Raw genomic sequence first — 21005 nt, forward strand, 5'->3', positions numbered from 1 at the left:
AGTCAAGCCAAATGGCATGACGACAAACTCGTAATGGCCATTATGGGTTCTGAATGATGTCTTGTGAATATCAGCTTCGTGAACACGTACTTGATGATATCCTGATCTCAGGTCTAATTTGGAAAAATATGTAGCTCCATGCAATTCATCTAAAAGCTCATCGATGACAGGTATTGGATACTTGTCTTTGATAGTAATATTGTTTAATGCTCGATAATCTACACAAAAACGCCAACCCCCATCCGCTTTTTTAACGAGCAATACTGGAGATGAAAAAGGATTGGTACTTGGTCGTATTATGCCAGAGTCAAGGAATTCTCTTACCATCTTTTCAATTTCAGCCTTTTGATAATATGGGTATCTATATGGGCGAACACTTATTGGGTCTTGATTTGGTTGTAACGGTATGCGATGGTCATGGGGTCTCTTGGGTGGTAATTCAATAGGAAGGTCAAAGATATGGCTATATTCTGTTAAGAGTTGGTTAAGGTCAGCAGGATATTCTGGGGGACAATTTGGTTTATTTGCTGCAGTGACTTGTAAAAAGAAAGCAGTGCCATATAAATAAGATAATTCTTTTTCATTTAAGGCCGTTAGTTCAGGTCTTCCCATACCCCTAAAAGTGTGAGTCTGCCCATGTTGAGTAAAAGTCATCGTCAATTTATTGTAATCGGTTTTGATGGGACCCAATGTTGCTAGCCATTCGACTCCTAACACAGCCTGGCATGCCGAAACTGGTAATACATAGAAGTCGGCTTGTATGGGATGGTTCTGTATGGTGATGGTGAGGTTGAGGCATCGTTCTGCACACTCAATCTTTTCTCGATTTGCAACCATGACTTGAAACCTCTTGTCTCGCACCATTGGTAATCCAAATTTGGAAATAACATATTGATCTATGAAATTGTGGGTGCTTCTGCCATCAACTAATACCATGATATCTTTGTTCTTCAATTTCCCCAAGACGCGAATGGTTTGCGGATGCTCAGTGCCTGCAATTGCATGGTAAGAGATCTCTGGTATCGACTCGCCGATGTCTTGTTTAACTTCTTCTATAGTCTCGAGACAGTCGTGCTGTGGGGAATCTTCAATCATGAATAATTGAGGACTTTGGCAACGGTGACCAGGTAGGAATTTTTCATCGCAATAATAACAAAGTCTCTTCTCACGTCGTTCACGGGCTTCTTGGTTCGTGATGCGTCGAAAGCGAATTGATGAGTTGCTGGAACTTTGGTTTATTTTTGAAGTGGGGAATGGACCCAATAAACCAGTAGAAGTGTTCGGTACAGCCCTTTGTACTCCTGTTGTTGTTGAAGGACGGAATGAACTGCTTGCTTTCTTTTGCAGGTTATTTCGTTCTTCGATCAGCCGAGCGACACCAATAGCGTCTGTCAAGGTTCGTGGGCGCTTGATTTTAACATCCAAGCGAATTTTATCTTTTAGGCCTGCAATGAAACAACCCATTAAAAATTTGTCAGGTATCCCGTCAACACGGTGAGACAATTGTTCAAAAGCTTCTTGATAAGCCTCTACAATTGAAGTTTGTTTTAAACGAGTTAGAGCTTCAGAAGGGTCTTCATAATCTGTTGGGCCAAATCGTTGAAGCAAGGCTCGTGTGAATTCTTCCCAATCTAATGGTCCTTTTAATTTGGATAGCCATCGGTGCCATTGTAAAGCAATGCCTTCAAGATGGAAAGAGGCAAGCTGCACTTGTTGATCTGAAGCAATGTTCTTAAACTCAAAATATTGTTCCGCTTTGTAAATCCAGCCTGTGGGGTCGTCTCTGCCAAACTTGGGGAAGGAGAGCTTGAGATTATGGTGGTTGTGGTCAAGGGAAGAGCTGGGACGTTGGGTATCTGGACGAGCTGGCTGGTGTGATGATTCTCCAGAAGCAAATGGATTGATTTCAGTGTTGGGATGGTTTGAATTACGAGAAACTCGCAGAGATTGAAGCTCTGTCAATAAGGTTTGTAAAATGGCATTAACTTGATCGAAGCTAGACTCGTGACGGGCTAGAATCTCGTTAACTTCACTGCGAAATTCAGCATTGGTTTTGCTACGGGTGTCCATAATCGAAACCGTCTCTGATACCAGTTAATACAACCAGGAACAGATAGAAGTAGTTTAGAGGAGAAAGTATTTGCTTGTATAACTTGCTGCCTTTATTAATGAAAACCTTGGCCATTTATAGACCTTGCAGTACAACTGAGTTACACAATTTATGGCTAAGAAATGGGAACTAACAAGCAGAAAATAAGGAAGCATAGCAACTAAATATCAGCTACCAACTTATTCAAAGTTTATCCACTAACAGATACTCTTGACTTGGTCTGCTACGTTCAGCACATATCACTATTGTTGACTCGAGAGGGAATGTTTTTAATGCTGACTGGCTTAGGCTTGTGTTGTGACTTACTGAGCTTGAGAGAAAGTTGATGCAATTACTTGGAAATGTGCATATGGTGATTTGCTCAGTGACTTGGAAATGTGCATAGTGATTTGCTCAGTCAGTCACTATGCATTCTAGGTGCAAATGATTTCTTTAATCAATTAATAGAGTCTTTACCGTTTGAAAAATTTAAATATTTGTAATTACTTTTCTACCCTTAACTACCAAACAGCAGTCTAACCCTTATACACGTTCAGGGGTGCTATATGTCAATATATTCATTAATTCTCTCTAAGTGTAGCAAGGGCAAACCTCAGGGGAGGTATCCAAAAATTACCCTTTATACAAATCCAAATCGTTCGGTGTTTTCGTATTAAACCAAATTGAACCGAATCAAATAATTTCATGGCGTGTTTACTTCATGAAATAAGGAATGAGAATGAAGAAATGAGAATACAATTTATGTTTATTTGACAAAATATAATTTGGGAATGAGGATAAAATATGTGGGTCTCACACAATTTGGGAATAAGGAATGAGAATCTCATTCCCATGGGGGTTGTGAATGAAAATAAGGGAATAAGAATGGAATATACGTTTACTTTTATATCCCTCTAATTTTTTCATATTTTTTAAATTACCCTAATTCAAATCATAATTAATTTTATTATTTTAAATGTCATTAATAATAATAATTATTATTATTATCATTATTAATATTGTTATTATGAAATTTTATCAACTTTATTATTTTAGTTATTATTAATTATTTTTATTAATATTATCATTATTAACCTTTATTATTATTATTATTAAATTTTATTAAATTTAATAATAATAATAAATGCTAATAATGTTAATATTAATAAAAATAATATTAACAATAATTAATAATAACTAAAATAATAAAGTTAATAAAAATTAATAATAATAATAATAAATGTTAATAATGATAATATTAATAAAAATAATAATAACAATAATTAATGGTAACTAAAATAATAAAATTTAATAATAATAATAATAATAATAATAATAAATGATAATAATGATAATATTAATAAAAATAACATTAACAGTAATTAATAATAACTAAAATAACAAAGTTAATAAAATTTAATAATAATAATAATAAATGTTAATAAGGATAATATTAATAAAAATAATATTAACAATAAGTAATAATAACTAAAATAATAAAGTTAATAAAATTTACTAATAATAATAATAATAAATGTTAATAATGATAATATTAATAAAACTAACATTAACAGCAATTAATAATAACTAAAATAATAAAATATAATAATAATAATAATAATAAATGTTAATAATGATAATATCAATAATAATAATAATAATAACAATAATAGTAATAATAACAACAATAATGATAATATTGTTAATAATGATAAATTAATTATTTTTATTAATTATTAATACTATGGGTATTTTGGTAAATTGATTCTCATTCTTATTCCTCATTCCCATTTATTTTGCCAAGTAAACATATCAATGACATTCCAGCACATTCTCATTCCCATTTATTTTTGCCAAGTAAATATTAAAATCTCATTCCCACAGCTCATTCTCATTCCATGAAGTAAACGCACTATCAGTTTAATCTGGTTTGGTTCAAAAAAACCAAACCGAACGTCTAACCTTAGTTATCCTAATTTAGGGGATTTAATGAATAAATAATTGGATCTATAAAATTAATACTGATGGCTTTCAAAGCCTTGGTATTTTATCACTATTGAATTTTCACCTCACTTTCATTTATTTTCTTACTAAAGATTGTTTATTTTTTGTCTAAAGTCTAAACTTTAATTATTTTCAAATATTTAGAGTTTTTGTTTTGTTTATTTTCTGTCACTTACGTCCGATTATGAGATATTTAGGTCTGAATGAAAAAAAAAATAAATATTCTTATTTTTATCTTAATAGTAAATCATTTGAATAGAACTTTCTAAATGGAACTTTAATATTCTCTCTCACTAATACTCTTATTAAATAAATTTATTTCCTATTATATAAATTATCTTTTTTTTTTCATTTATTCCCCCTTTTTTTGTTATATATGTGCATTCAACTTTTTTTTTTTGTGAATGAGAATTTTAAACATAATCTAAATATAAGTGAGTGTGTTTTATAATAGATCCATCTCTTCATATTAATATTTACTATTTTTATAATAGATTTTGCATTTTATTTCATACATTAATTTTAATTCAAACAATTAACAATTCTTGATTAGTTTATGCAATTAATAAGAAAAAATATCAATATAATATACTAAAAATAACATTAAGCATCATATATTAATAGAAAAAAATACATGTGTTAGATATATATTTCATTTTTCATGCTTTATTAAGGTAAACATTATCAAATTTTTTATTAATCAAATAATTTATTTATAACTTGTCATGTGTTTAACCAATGAATATAAATATTGTTAATATTTATGAGGCTATAAATGCGAAAACATCATATTTTATATGTTTTCTTTTTTAAAACAAACAACCGAACACTTGTGTTCAGATAATAGAAAAGAAAATGTCATTTAAATATATGTATTCAGACATATCCAGGCTTTAGCCAAATTTAAACCCATTCAAATTTTAGAAAAAAAGACAAATGCTATCTAAGTTAAATATTATTTCCATCCTTAAAACAATCTTCGTTAACTATATTAAAATTAAGTTGATATAGGTTTGATTTAGTTTTTCCAATTTATAATTGACAATCCTTGTAGTTTCAACGCCATTCTTCACAAATATAAACTTTACTAGATTCTTGTGCGTGAAAGTATATTTTAAAACTAAGATTTTAATCTTAACACAAGAGTGGTATTTGGTTTTTTAAATGAAATCTAAATAAACTTGAAGCTAAATAGTCTGATGATGTGTTTACTTGAGGGTTCAGGAAATGTAAATGAATGAATGAAAATAAAACCCATGTTTATTTGGTAAAATATAATTTGAGAATGAAAATAAAATATGTGGGTCCCACATAATTTGGGAATAAGGAATGACAATCTCATTCTCATGGGGGATTGGGAATGAGAATGAAACCCATGTTTACTTTTGTATCCCTCTAATTTTTTCATATTTCCTAAATTACTCTCGTTCAAATCACAATTAATTTTATTATTTTAAATGTCATATATTATTATTATTATTATTATTATTATTATTATTAAATTTTATTAACTTTATTATTTTAGTTATTATTAATTATTGTTATTATTATTTTTATTAATATTATCATTATTAACATTTATTATTATTATTAATTTTATTTTTTAATTAATATCATTTCTATAATAATATTTATACATGTATGATGTATCTAGTTAATGAAAATTACATTATTTAATACTATGAATATTTTGGTAAATTGATTCTTATTCACATTCCTCATTCCCATTTATTTTGTCAAGTAAACACATCAATGGCATTCCACCACATTCTCATTTCCATTTTGAATAATTTTTTTTTCTTTTTGAATCTCTGCTAATAAGTATTAAGTTTGTCTGTTTTCTTCAAATTAAAAAGAGAAGACTAGTACTTTTACATTTTCACCCTTACAAATTTTAAATGTTAAATAAATAATAAATATTTCAAGGAATATAAATAAGATAATATTTTATCATAACATAAATTATTTTCAAGTAAATACAACCTTCTAATATTCCAAACTAGAACATTTTAATCAATTTTATTGTAACTTATGATGCATATTATGAAAATGTTCATATTTCATAAAAAAAGTTTAAATATAAATAATGTTAATTTGAACAATATAAAAAGATAAAAATAATAATAATGATCTACTATTATGTTATCACAAGTTAGGGAGATAAGTAATAATGCCAATTAGTAATTTTTATTTAGGTAAGGATGAAAATAAATTAATTAGATATAAATATTTTGGAGAATTCCTTTAAATGATGTCATCTAGACTTTTTAGACAAAAACAAAAAAAAAACAAATGCCACCTAAGATAAAAAGTTAAAAAATTAGCTTAATACTTAATGACTAAAAATTTTCATTAAGTTGAAAAAAAAACAAACTTAATAACTTAACTTATTGAAATTAAGTCAATTAAGTTATTAAGTTAAAATAATAAATGCGTCAAAATATGTTCGTTTCAATAAGTTTGAGTACCCAATTGTGTATATTTATTGGAATATTAGTCACATATAAGGATCAGGCTACAATGCAACTGTGGTACCGTGCCACAGTTGCACCAGCCGTTAGATCCACTTAAATGAGTGGAGTCCACTTGAATGGGTGAAATTCCAACGGTTTGGTGTAATTGTGGCACGGTACCAGTTGCACCACAGTTTTATCCCACATATAAATACAAATGTAGATAACTTTATAGCAAATTTTTTGTATAGTGATATTTTATATAAGAATAACTTTCATGTAGTCATAAAAAAGGTTTAGTCATAAGTTGGGCCAATTATAAAAAAAAATAAACTCCTTATTATAATAATTAATTTATAAATTTTTTGGATCTCGTGTTAAAAATTAACTCCACATGGTAATAGTTACCTGAATATTATAAAAAAAAAATCCTATGTAATATTAAAAGTTTTACTACATATTTAAACTTGTGGTTACGCAATCACTTATCAGTATTGACACCTTCTTGTTGAAGGTAAAATATTTTTAATTTATTCATTATTTAAATATTAATAAAGTGCATACTTTACTTCTATATCACTTACACTAAAACTAATCTTCTATATCACTTACACTAAAACTAATCAAGTCAAAATAATAATTTTTGTTATTACAATCTATTAAGTTATTATATTTTTATAGTATTAAAATTAATTTCTTCCAAAAATTATGACAATAGAGAAATTTTATCATACTACATGATGTAAACGACAACCATAAAGAATTCACCGAAACAAATTTAGTTATGCAAAAGTTTTGAGCCCTAAACCACATCCAGCTGAACACGTAAAGAATCTTGACAAAATTGATATAAGATTATGGCACCACAACACCATTAGTCAATAGGAACGGAAAGGCTTAAATTTTTTTTCGAAAATTCAATGGATGATGTCACGTATCATTGAAACTTTCAAATACTTCAATCAAACTAACAAAATTCCACACCACAAGGTCAAAAATAAAGAAAAGAAAATGTGCTACACTTTGCAAGATATTTTCCCTTTCATAAAATTTATGAATCCAATCTCCAAACATTGGACATTTTGCTTGCAGCTTTTTTAATGGGGAACCTTCCTTTTTCGTACAGTTTTATTTCTTGTGTCTTTCTCTTGAGCATTAAGTTGTCAATAGCAGCTGATACCATAACACCCTCAAGATTCATTCGTGATGGAGAAAAGTTAGTTTCATCATCCCAAAGGTTTGAGCTAGGCTTCTTCTCTCCTGGGAAATCAAAGTATAGGTATCTGGGAATATGGTACAAGCAGATCTCTGATACGGTTGTGTGGGTTGCAAACAGAAATCGTCCAATCTTTGATTCAAATGCAACATTAACCATTGGCAGCAGTGGAAACCTTGTTATTCTCAACTTAAAAAATGGCACTATCTGGTCTTCAAACATGACTAGAAAAGCAGGAAGTCCAGTGGCACAACTGTTAGATACTGGAAACCTTGTTCTTAGGGATAATTTTAGCAGTAATAGTTCTGAAGGCCATCTGTGGCAGAGCTTTGACCACCCATCAGACACATTGTTACCAGGAATGAAGTTGGGCTGGGACTTAAAGACTGGTCTGGAACGTTATCAAACTTCATGGAGAAGTGCTGACGATCCATCCCCTGGAAATTATACTCACAGACTTGACATTCATGTGTTACCTAAGTTGTGTACTTACAATGGATCGGTAAAATTACTCTGTTCCGGACCATGGAATGGGGTTGCCTTTCAAGCTGCTCCTTCTTATAGCTATCTTTATGAACCAACTGTGGTGGATAATGAAGATGAGATTTATTACAGGTATGACTCCTACAACAGTCCCATCATAATGATGTTAAAACTCAACCCATCAGGTAAGATCCAGCGTCTCATATGGAATGAGAGAAACAATGGGTGGGAAGTGTTTTTCTCAGGGCCAGATTATTTTTGCCAAATTTTTGGGAGTTGTGGTGCTAATAGTGTTTGTAGCATCGACAAGACACCTAATTGCGAATGTTTGATGGGATTTAAGCTCGAATCACAGCTCAACCAGACTAGGCCTAGATCATGTGTGAGAAGTCATTTAGTGGATTGCACAAATAGAGACAGGTTTGTAATGATTGATGATATTAAACTACCTGATTTGGAAGAGGTTTTGCTAAATGAGAGTATGAATCTTAAGGAATGTGAGGCGGAGTGCTTGAAGAACTGCACTTGTAGAGCTTACGCTAATTCCAAAGTTACAGGTGGAGGCAGTGGCTGTTTGATGTGGTTTGGGGACCTGGTTGATATCAGAAAGGCCATTGGCCACAACAACGGACAGTCCGTCTACATACGAGTACCGGCTTCTGAAGTAGGTACAATCATTTAATCATTAAAATTGATAGTGCAAAGCTTTTCCCTTCTTTGTTATAGTACTCCATCTAAAAGCTAAGCCTTGCTGTTGAATCACAATGCATTTAAGCTTACTCGTCTGAAGAAATGAATGTATCCAAACTGGTTTTTGGACTTTAATTTCCTTCCAGTGACTTTTGCGATGGCATGTATGTTTTCGGATGTAGGGAAAAAAAAGCTTCTATGGATATTAGTAATACTTGCTCTTCCAGCAGTACTTTTTCCTGCTTCTTGCATAATTTGTCAGAGGAGAAAACTCAAAGAAAAAGGTGACTCTTTTCGAAATCAGTTTCTTAAGTTTCTGAACCTATATCTAAATAACTCCACATGACAGAACATTTACTCTTTAACATTTTTGTAAGTTGTTTTACAGAAACAAAGAAAAGCCAAGATATGTTACAATTTGACATAAATATGAGCATTGCGACAAGAGCAAATGAATTCTGCAAGGGAAATAAAGCTGCGAATTCTAAGACTAGGGATTCTTGGTTTCCCATGTTTAGCTTGGCCAGCGTATCTGCAGCTACGGCTAACTTCTCTACAGAGAATAAGCTAGGAGAAGGTGGCTTTGGTCCTGTTTATAAGGTAGATTTAATTTCATCTCAGCTGTATTAATTGAACTTAAACTTTTGTAGAAATCAGTGATGAAATTACAAATGCAGGGGCGATTGCATAATGGACAAGAAGTTGCAGTTAAGAGGCTCTCTAGTCAATCAGGGCAAGGACTGGAAGAGTTTAAAAATGAGATAAAACTTATAGCAAAACTCCAACACAGGAACCTTGTTAGACTATTGGGTTGCTGTATAGAACTAGAAGAAAAGATTTTGATCTACGAGTACATGCCTAACAAAAGCTTGGATATTTTCCTTTTCGGTATGTGATTTGCATAATTCATAAAACGAATATATTCACCATATTTCAACCTGTATCATTTAAGATGGACAAGATTCCTCATACCATAATGGTTTGATGTTGTTACAGATACCCCCAAAGAGAGTCCATTAGGATGGGAAACACGTGTTAGAGTCATTGAAGAAATTGCTCAAGGGCTTTTATATCTTCATCAATATTCCAGATTAAGAGTTATTCACAGAGATCTCAAGGCAAGTAATATTCTTTTAGATAAGGACATGAACCCCAAAATATCAGATTTTGGCATGGCCAAAATGTTTGGTGGTGATGAGTTGCAGTCAAAGACGAAAAGGATTGTTGGAACTTAGTAAGTAAATTTCAACTATTGAGATTATTAATGTCATTTGCTTTCCTGTGTTCGTAAATCCTTTTAAGATGGTTAATTTTTTTATGAAACAACAAATTTCAGTGGTTATATGTCACCTGAGTATGCTCAACAAGGCCTCTTCTCCATCAAGTCTGATGTGTTTAGTTTTGGAGTATTGCTTTTGGAAACACTAAGTAGCAAGAGGAATACAGACTTCTCCAATACTGATTCCCTTACTCTTCTTGGCCGTGTAAGTGACAAGATTTCACTATTTTTTTCCGAGTTCTTTGAATGTATTAAGATGAATCTAGCATTAATCATAACTGAATGGAGTTAGATTCTTTGAAATTATGACTCAAATACTCATTGAGCATTTAAATGTTCTGTTTTTCTTAAGGCTTGGGATTTGTGGAAAGATGATAGAGCTTGGGAACTGATAGATCCGATACTGCAAAATGAAGCATCATATCTGATATTGAATAGATACATTAACGTGGCCCTTCTCTGTGTTCAAGAGGATGCTGTAGATAGGCCAACCATGTTTGAAGTTGTCTCAATGCTTACCAATGAGACAGTTAATTTACCTCATCCCCAACAACCTGCTTTTTCAAGTATAAGAGGTCTTAAAAATACAATTCTGCCTGCAAATGGGGAGACTGGAGCTTGTTCGGTAAGTTGCTTAACGCTTTCAGTGATGGATGCTCGATAGCTATCTGAGCCTCAGGTATATGTGCTTTAATTTTAAATTCTATCTGTCTCTAGTTGTGCCTTCCAAAGACAATATGTCAGTTAACTAAATACAATGCAAAATTGTTGTGTATTTTTAGTAATGAAGTTTATCGGTCACCTTGATTGTTTTAAGTTGGGTGTTATGCTAATGGAAACGGTATATCAGATCAAAATTGTCTCATTACCGTTTATTTTTTTAATTTTATTATTTCAACCCAGAACAAAACGTGGCACGTATTGACACTTTTTTAAATGGTTCAGCATAAATGGTGCTGGATCCACTGGAAAACAAGAACAATGGATTACTCCATGCGCCGAGATGTTTCCCCCTCCGTCCAACGAACTAAACGACTTTTACCAACTTTTGACCAAGCCTTTCACGCGCGAGACGTGTGCTAACTTAAGTCATTTGAAAACGACATGAATCCCTGTCGTTTAGGGTATGGGTTAGGTAAGGCATTACTCCATGCGCCGCACACGTGAGCTCAGTCGAACGACTCCAGACGATCGCATCTAGTTGTCGGTTGGCTGCTGTGCTCTGGGTCCGGGGTGGGTAAATTCAGCTTTGGTTCGGATTTTTCCAACTTTGATTTGGGATATAATGAGCTTGGTTTAGAGAATTTAACTTAATTAGGCTCAAATTATAAACTCGAATTGAGATAAACCAAACAAAAATAAAATTGGATTGGTTTGGATTACAAATTCAAATTTAATTACTTATAAATCATAATTCTATGGATTTATTCTTTCTTAGATCTCATCTAAAAATTAATTAATTAAAATCTAATTTTTTATATTTAACAATTAATATAAAAAAAGATTGGAAAAAATTTGAAAAGAAGTGAAAAAGGCCAGTGCCAGAAAGAAAAAAAGAAGAAGAAGAGTATGCAAGTGATTAGCATATGTTCATGATATTGAGAGTGTTAGAATTAGATTGATATGAGTTTTTTAAATTTTTTTGGCAGTTTTTTTCAATTTATTTAATTAACCCAATCAGGTATTAATATATAATCAATTAATTTTGAGTTTTAAATCTAAATTAGTTTAAAGCTTCAATTCAAACCGAGCCAAATCCAAAACTAGATCCGAATGCCTACCGCTACTCATAGGTATTAACTGTGTAAGGTGTTCTCTTTTGTATTATAAACGACATTTCCATTTGAAACCGAAACAAATAACGACAATGTCGGTCGATCAGTTTTGAAGTCACATTTCAACAGTTGCGGCTTGGTATTAATTTCTATTACAGTGTTATGTCATCATCATTCCTTCGAGTCTGTAGAAAAACGGATGAATAGGACAATTGGTCTTCCGTTTTGAACTTTGGCTACGGCTTCTAATCCTGCAATTTTTTTTTTTCAGTAAGTAATAATTACTCTTCCTAAATTCTAATCATTGCCTGTTGATTTTTTAGTCTTTTAATCCCTTAGGGCATGTTTGGTGCATGTGATTATAGTATATTATAATACTGTTTACATTCATGTTTGAAATAAAATTGCAAGGGATTGGGGTGGGGGCTAATGCGTCAACTAGCTTTGTTTTTTTTTTTTTTTTTTTGCTTTTGTTTTTTACTTTATTATTATTATAATACTAAAATAATAAATAAATATAGTTTTTAATTTAATATAATATTTTTATTTTATTTGTTTTTACATTATAATTATTAATATAAATTAATAAATAAATAATTTATCATTCAATAATAGTATATTTTTTTATTTTTACATTATAATTTATTAATAAATTTATAACTTATTATAACTAATAAAAATATTTAAATATGAATAAATTTAATAATAATATAAATAATAACATAAAACATTAATGCTATTTAAATATATTAATATAATATAATATTTAATTTAAATTAATTAAAAAAATAATACAGTATAGTGTAGCATCAAGCATTGTACAACATTATTATAATACAATGCTAATGCAATACAGCATAATACAATACGCCAGTATTAAAATAATGTAATACAGCATAATACAATGCAGTGTGCCAAACGCACCCTTAAAGCACTTGACTTTCTATGCCATCCTTAGAATATTGCGTTTTTAAGTTTTTTGATAAAAATTTATTATTATAATTCAAAAATTGAATTGATTTTATACCACACTTATTTATACTTCTTGGTGGACTCTATTTGATATTATATTTGAAAATTACTAAAGTAAAAATTTTTAGTAAACACTTATTGTTATAATTTAAAAATTAACTTGATTTTATCCCATATTTATATAATAAAGGATCTATAATATTTTTATTTATTTTTACCAATACTATCTTAAGAAGTTATATTTATCTCAAACTATCAAATTTATTTGATATTTAAATTTTTTTTTATGATAAATGACTTAAAACCTAAATTACCTCAATACTACATCATAAAAAGTTACTATATCACAGAATTGATAACTTGAAAGAATTCACCAACACCCCCACCCCCCACCCCCCCCCCCCAAAAAAAATTGTGACATTGTTATTGATGTTGAAATCTGCTCGGCCATATCACATTCTTTCTGTTTCAACGATTGCTTGAGTCCCTGGGGTTTGAATCACCCTTTCTCCTCTTTCTAAGCCTGCGTTCACAAAAACAAATCAGAGATGCCGGTGGTTTTACCGGCGTAAACCCTCCGCTGCTTAAGTTAGTACAATGTGTTTACGGGGAAACTATGTAATTTGAATTGTGTGATTTCTTGTAATGCTCTCAAAAGTTTGTATGGAATGTAATCTGGTTTCAATTTGGCAGAGTTTTCCCTTTACTCTCCATCTTTTTTCCCTTTTTTATCGGTCTCATGGCTTCTTATAGCCGTTGTCCCATGTTTCTGCGTACTCTTCACGTCCCCCTTTTCCGAGTGATGGCAAACCCTCATGGATCTCTAACCACTAGATCGTGGGAAAACGTGGGATGCCATGTCCTTTCCAACGGTTCGGGACATAGCGAAACTATCGCGATTTCGTGAGATCGTGTGTCCTTTCTTTGGGCGATGAGCATTTGGCCGGTATACATCTCTGGTTGGTATATTTCTCTGGTTGGTGCTCGTCTCTAGTTGGCACATGCATGTATAAGATGTTTTACCAGGACTTTTCTCGTGCCATTCAGCTAAGGAGATTCGCCTCAGGGCGAGAGATGAGGGCATGGCCGAGCTGGTATTTTTCATTACTCAACACCAGTACCCCAGTTTATGGTCTTGTGAGTGAAACGAGTTAAGATTAGAAACTGAGAATTAGATCTTACCAACCTCGGGAAATATCTCTCTGGTCCTCGTGTTGTTGTGACGGACCTGAGGTTCCTTATCTTGTTTAAGAAGATTTCGGTCTGAGTATGGGCCTTCGTGAGCGTGTCCAATATATAGCTGGGCTAACATCTCATCAGGCCTTTTCTAATGGACAGTGACGTGTCGCTTCTTGCCCTTTCGTATTTGAAATTTGAAATTTGAAACGACGGCTTATCTATCCTCGATATGCGGCAATTAAGCTGACAGCCGCGTAACTTAAACGCCTACATTCCTCCATTTCGTTTTAAATCCCTAAATTGAAACTACCATTGTGTTTCGCTATCTGCCATTCCGCCGTAAGCCAACTCCCTCTTTGGACTTTAATCGCACTTTCCGCGTCGGAAACCTCTGTTTGCTGGGCCCTTTCTTCGTCACGGTAACGCTGCCAGTGCCAATCTATTCCAGGTATCGCCTTTAACTTCTTCTCTGGTTGTTGTTGCTTGGGTTCTGTATTGTCCCTTTTTTGTACCCATATACTTGGATTTGCTGTGCTTTCCCTTTTAAGATTTCAATATGTCAAACCGAAAGGGAAAAATAATTGTAGATGAGAGTGACGAAGAGGTAGAGGATTCATACCCCAACTTGTTTAGACCCAATGATCCCCTATGCTCTTCTCGCAGTGTAGGTCCCTCCTATCATAGGGATACCTTTGAATACCCTCGTCCCATGACCACTTTGCCTTCCCCTGATTTAGAACCCGTGGGAAACCGTGGTGGACCAGCGTCGGGCTCTGGTGAGAATCATAGTTCTAAGGGGGCTGGGGTTCCTGAGGAAAGTGGGTGATGGTGAGGAGAGCAGTTCCGAGCCGAGCAGACCCTCTAAGAAGAGAAACCTTGGTCATAGGAGAGAGGCAGATGCTTACCCTATTGACTATATTACTTGTGCTACTTTCCACACTGACCTACTCAAGCTTAGAAATCTTTACAATATCCCTGAGGAGGTTCTCCTTGTAATCCCTGGGAAAGGTGACGTCCCCAGTCGGCCTCCAAGAGGGTATGTAACGATGCATCTGGAGAGGGACTTGGTTGCCCCTTCAACCTTATTTTGTTAGGATATTGGGTAGCATGCATCTGGCTCCCGGTCAGCTTCACCCGAACGGGTGGAGGGTTTTTTCAGCTTTGTATGTGCTATGGGAAAGGTGTGGACTCGGGGAGCCTTCCCTTGTGGAAGTAAAGCATTTGTATCAACTGAGGAGCAGCCCAAGGGAAGCAAGCTGGTACTACTTCATGTCAAGCTTTGTGAAGAGGAACTTATCACCGACTTTCCTTCCTCATGTAAAAACTGGAAGAACAAATTCTTCTTTGCTGGGAGAAATTGGTATCCAGCAATCCATTCGCTTGGTGGTGATATTCACCTTCCAACGCGTTTTGTCACCCCAGGTCGTTTATTTTTCTATATATTTCACTTCTCTGATTGTTACTTATTGGGTTCCTTAACCTTGTTTATTCTTTCAGAGTCGTGGGGCCTGATCAAGAAACTTGACGACAAACTATTGCTCATGGTGGAAACTGCTCTGGTGAACGAGTCTACCTGTAAAAATCTCCTGTTGGTAACAAATCTTGTCGGGTCACGCTTAGTGGACGTAGCTGTCGGGATGGATAACAAGATCCTCAGCGCTATGTCAAAGAAACGTGCTCGGGGTTCAAGTGGCTCCAGCAACCCCCCTCCCCTGAAGAAAATCAATGTTGGTTCTTCCAAGGCTTCTGCTCCTACTCTACCCCCTCCTCCACCTCGAACGAATGGTGGGGAGAAGGTTAGCGACAAGAGTCCTGAGGTTAGTGTTCAATCTAGAGACCGATCTTCTCCTCTTCCGCCTCGGGACCAGGGTGACCATCTGACCTCGTACCATAGGGACTCTGGCAAGTTAATGGGACCTAAAATGGTCAAAGATATTAAAAGCATAAACCTTAGCGAGTTAGCTGGTTCCGTTCAGAGGGTCTCCTTTAAGCTGGCTACTCTGGTTTCTTGCTACAAGAACAAGTCCACGCGCCATGAGAGGAGGCTTCAAGCTGACAACTAGGACTTAAAGAAAAAGGATGAGTCTGCTAATCGCTCGAAGGAGAAGCTGTTTGATCTACATAAGCAGATCATGGACCTGGAGGAGAAAGTGGCCATTACTGAGTCCAACTCCTCCAAGCTTGAGAGCGAGTTGGGTGACCTGAAGTCTGGTCTCCAGGCTACTCAAAGTGAACGAGATACCTTGAAGACGGCCCTCGAGGAGCAAATCAAGTCCTTGAATGAGCAGGTAGCCGAGCTGAAAGGTAAATCTGCTGAGGTGGACGATCGGCTAAATGCAGAGTATAACTCTGGGCTCGCCTTTTGCTAAGTGCATCATGAGCAAACTGGAGGCGGGAGTGCAGAAATATACGGCTGAGTCAAATCAGGGGGATAAAGGCCAGAGGGACCAAGATCAGGTTAAGGCACCTTTAGGTGGGGCGCTGGAGGAGGAAGCAGGGGATCATGCTCTGGAAGCAGGTCAGGGGTCAACGCATGCTCCTTCAGAAGTCGCTGGTCCTCCTCTTTCCAAGATTGCTGATCATTCTCCTACTGAGGCTGCTGATCCTTCTAATCCTTAGGCTTGTTTTTTATGTAAATTCTGAATTTTCATTTTGTTTACAAACGCTTGAATGTTTATAAACTTTTGATGCTTTCCAGTTGTTTTCTTGCCATGATTTTTCTTATGAGTTGTTTCTGCAAATTACCTTAAAAAATATGTTTGCTTGTCTTTGAGTGACTGAGGAAAAATAAGCGATTCCTTGCCTTAACTAATTTAATGGGTTTTACCTGCTGGTCCTTTAGCCGACCGAGCAGGAATAGACACTTGCTTGCCTTAACTAATTTAATGGATTTTGCCTGCTGGTCCTTTAGCCGACCGAGTAGGAATAGACACTTGTTTGCCTTAGTAAAATTTGTCTAACAAGGGATTCTTATGTTGAATTCATCTTTATTGAACTTTGCATGGATTACAAAAGGCGAAATATATGCATGTGCCACAATTCATTATCATGCATTTAACAGAAATAGCTTATCGAAATAAAAAACTTGGTAAAACACTTTGCTTACTGGAAGTATTTCTTCAAGTGCTCAGCGTTCCACGACTTCTTCACATCTCGTCCATCTGGGTAAGTCAGCTGGTAAGCTCCTAGGCCAGTTGTTCGTACTACTCTGTACGAGCCCTCCCATTTCGGGCTAAGAACGCCATGATTAGGATCTCTTGTGTTTTGGTTCACTTTTCTAAGTACCCAATCTCCTGCTCGGAACTGCCTCATGCACACATTCTTGTTGTAGTAGCGCATGATTCTTTGCTGGCATTTGGCCACTCTCTGCTCGTAGTGCGTGTGCCAGCCTGAGCCCAGCGATGAATGCTTCATATTCGGCTGGGTTATTTATGAGCTGGAATTCGAACTTTACTGCATAGGATACCTCAGCCCCTTCTGGGCTTCGTATTACAACTCCTGCTCCGGACCCCTGTTCACTACGTGACCCATCAACCATTACCAGTCACACCCCTTTTGGTTTCTCCTGTTTAACTGGTTGCTTATCCTGAACTTCTTCCCCTGGTTCAATACGGTCAACCATAAAATCGGTCAGGGCTTGAGTTTTGATTGCTCCTCGTGGTCTGTAAGATAGGTCGAATTCGCTAAGCTCTACAGACCATTTTACTAGCCGACCAAATGCATCTGGTTTTTGGAGTATTTGTCGAAGAAGTTGGTCAGTCATCACTACTATCGGGTGGGCTTGTAAATATGGTCTGAGATTGCGTGCTGCCGTTATTAAAGCTAACTCATATTTCTCCATCAGTGGATATCTAGTTTCTGTGTCCACCAGGGCCTTGCTAGTGTAGTACACGGGGTGTTGCTTTCATTCTTCTTCTCTAACTAATACCGAGCTGGTAGCCCATTTAGAGACAGCCAAGTACAAATACAGCTTGTCACCTTCTCTCGGAGTCGATAGTAACGGGGCACGGGTAAGATATTCCTTCAGCTGCCCGAATGCCTCCTCACATTCTGATGTACACTCCATTTTTCTCCCTTTGTTTATAGTTTGGAAGAAAGGATGACATTTATCCGTGGCCCGCGAGATGAACTAGTTCAATGCTGCCAACTTCCCTGTAAGGCTCTGCACCTCCTTAACTGTCCGGGGGGACTTCATTTCTGTTACTACCCGTATTTTTTCCGGGTTGGCCTCTATCCCTCGGTGGCTCACTAGGAACCCCAAAAATTTGCTCGAGCTAACTCTAAATGCACATTTCTCCGGATTCAACTTCATTTGGTACTTCCTCAGTAGTTCAAAGGTCTCTTCCAAGTGCTTCACATGATTGTTCGGTTCTTTAAACTTTGTGATCATATCGTCCACGTATACCTCTATTGTGTGACCGATCAATGGCTTGAAAATCTTAATCACCAACCTTTGATAGGTAGCCCATGCATTTTTCAGGCCAAATGGCATCACCCTATAGCAAAACAAACCCATGTTAGTTATAAAGGTGGTACTCTCCTCATCCTACTCGTCCATGGGTATCTGGTTGTATCCCGAAAAAGCATCCATGAAGCTGAGCAGACTGTAACCCGCCGTTGAGTCAACCAATTGATCTATTTTAGGTAAGGGAAAGCCATCTTTTGGGCATGCCTTGTGAAGGTCTGTGAAATCCACACACATTCTCCATTTTCCATTGGCATTCTTTACCAACACTACATTGGAAATTCACTCTGGGTATTTAGCCTCCTTTATGAATCATGCTCTCAACAGCTTCTCCTCCTCAGCATTTATGGCCTCGTACCTTTCTTAGTTAAAGCACCTCCTTCTCTGCCTCACCGGTCTTACCCATTTCCTGATTGCCAGCTTGAGCTACCCCGGGATCAATTCCTGGCATGTCCTCATGCGACCAGGCAAATATATATGCATGGGACTGTAGGCACTTTACCAGCTCGCCTTTTATCGCCTCGCCCAATCCTGACCCAATTCTTACCACTCTGCTCGGGTTATTCTTGCTCACCAAAACCTCTTCCAGTTTCTCAGCTGGCTCCTAGCGACTCTTTTTAAAATCTCCTCGGTTATCCAGAGTGGTAACTTATAATGTTTCCTTGGCGGCTGTGGCGTAGCAATTCCTTGTCATTCTCTGGTCACCTTTTACTACGCCCACAACCCCGTTCAATCTGTATTTCATCGCCAGATAATGTGTGGATAAAACGCATTGGCTTACCCTCATGAAAGGTCGCTCCAGTATCATCTGATAAGGGCTTTTCTCTTCCACTACTACAAAGTCCAGTATCACTGTCTTTTCAAATGGTTTTGTTCCTACAGTAATCGACTGCTCGACGATCCCCATGGGGGTCAACCATCCTCCTCCAAATCCCTTCAAAGATGTGTTTTTCTGTTCCAATTTCAAATCCGTAAGCCACATATCGTTTAGGGCCGACTTAAATAGTATGTCGATCGAGCTGCCTGTATCCACCAGTATTCGCCGGAATTCTTTACCCGCCACCATCGCCTTGATCACCAGTGCATCCTCATGAGGGTATAAGACACCTTCTTCATCTTCATCTTCATCTGTCCACATAATGGGAACTTACCTTACTTTCGCCTTCTTGGCTGTTGGCAAATTGAATAGCACATCTTTGCTGGTCAGAGCATATCTCTCATAATTCTTCCGTGCTCTGTTCAAATCTTTAGCCAATGTCGGCCCTCCTGCTATCACTCGGATAGTTCGCTGCTCACGCTCTAGACTTCTCTCAACTCCATCATCTAGCGTGTATTGTGATTCAATGATAGGGGACACTCCATCTACATACTCATCCAAGTACCGGTTCCTCACCAAATCCTTCACCTGAGTCTTCAGGTCACGACACTGATTGATAGTGTGACCATGAGTGTCGTGGAATTTGCAGAATCTGCTTTTATCATATTTGTGGGCGGGTTTGGTTATAGGGGCAGGAGGGTACAGCAGGCCTCGTCTATTGATCCTCTCATACAACTCCTCTAGAGAGACTTTCGATGGGGTGTACTGTTTATCATCCCGGGTTGGTATTGCAGGTAGCTGGTTTGGTCGACCAGCCCTGGAGTTAACTGCATGCAGCGCCCTGGGAGCGTTGTGATAAGGATGGGCAGCCATCTGCTGGAATTCTCGTTGCCGCTCCGGGAATGGGGGGCGTTGAGGCTGAGTTCGGTTGTGTTGGAACTGTTGCGGTCTCTGAGTTATGAGATAAGGGCGAGACCGAGCTGATATTCCACCCATTACTGATGATTCTCCAGCTCGCTTTCCTGACCCACTCCCATTCAGGGTTCTCTTTTCCTTTCGCCCCAGCTCCTCTAGTTGCTTACTCTTTATCCTTGCCGTTTTTTCCTCTTCAATTTTTATGTCTCTCTTCGCCTGCTCATACCCCGTCGAATAATTTTGAACGATAGAACTTCTCAAGTTGTACCATAATCAACCTATCGTCACACCCTCTATTAATCCCCGCAATGCCTGCGGGTGATTAAAAGCTCCCAGATCAAGTACGGTCCGATGATATCTTTTCACAAAATCCCGAAGGGATTCGTGTTCCTCCTGCTTCATCCCCATCAATTCCATCATATTGTCCTCTGGGGCTATCGCTCCTCGAAACTGCTCCGCCAACTCTTGGCACATCTACTCATATCCCCTTATACTTCCTCGTGGCAGATTACGGTACCATTCTCGGGCTCGTCCCTCTAGTGTCAACAGGAATACCTTGCAACTCTGAGCTGGTGTTAGCCCCTGCACACCCGTCATGTCATTGAAACGCTCAATATGTACTAGCGGGTCACTTTTCCTGGAGTATTTGAGGTCGGAAAATCAGAAAT

At 36.2% G+C, this 21005-nt stretch overlaps 2 protein-coding genes across 2 annotated transcripts; both read left to right on the top strand.

Annotated features, from left to right (window-relative positions):
- Positions 1-7558: 7558 nt before the first annotated feature.
- LOC18054404 (G-type lectin S-receptor-like serine/threonine-protein kinase At4g27290) lies at positions 7559-10936 on the top strand. Its single transcript, XM_024177594.1, has 7 exons — positions 7559-8913; positions 9118-9219; positions 9324-9535; positions 9613-9823; positions 9932-10169; positions 10272-10419; positions 10567-10936. The coding sequence occupies exons 1-7, from the start codon at positions 7647-7649 to the stop codon at positions 10876-10878; spliced, it is 2490 nt and encodes an 829-aa protein (XP_024033362.1). The 5' UTR covers positions 7559-7646; the 3' UTR covers positions 10879-10936.
- A 3760-nt stretch (positions 10937-14696) lies between these two features.
- LOC112095712 lies at positions 14697-16203 on the top strand. Its single transcript, XM_024177819.1, has 4 exons — positions 14697-14804; positions 14878-15176; positions 15322-15500; positions 15638-16203. Exons 1-4 carry the CDS (start codon positions 14697-14699, stop codon positions 16201-16203), a joined length of 1152 nt encoding a protein of 383 aa, XP_024033587.1.
- The last annotated feature ends 4802 nt before the right edge of the window (positions 16204-21005 follow it).

The sequence above is a fragment of the Citrus clementina genome, unplaced genomic scaffold (genome assembly GCF_000493195.1).
Source record: "Citrus clementina cultivar Clemenules unplaced genomic scaffold, Citrus_clementina_v1.0 scaffold_1, whole genome shotgun sequence".
NCBI classification, from domain to species: domain Eukaryota; kingdom Viridiplantae; phylum Streptophyta; class Magnoliopsida; order Sapindales; family Rutaceae; genus Citrus; species Citrus x clementina.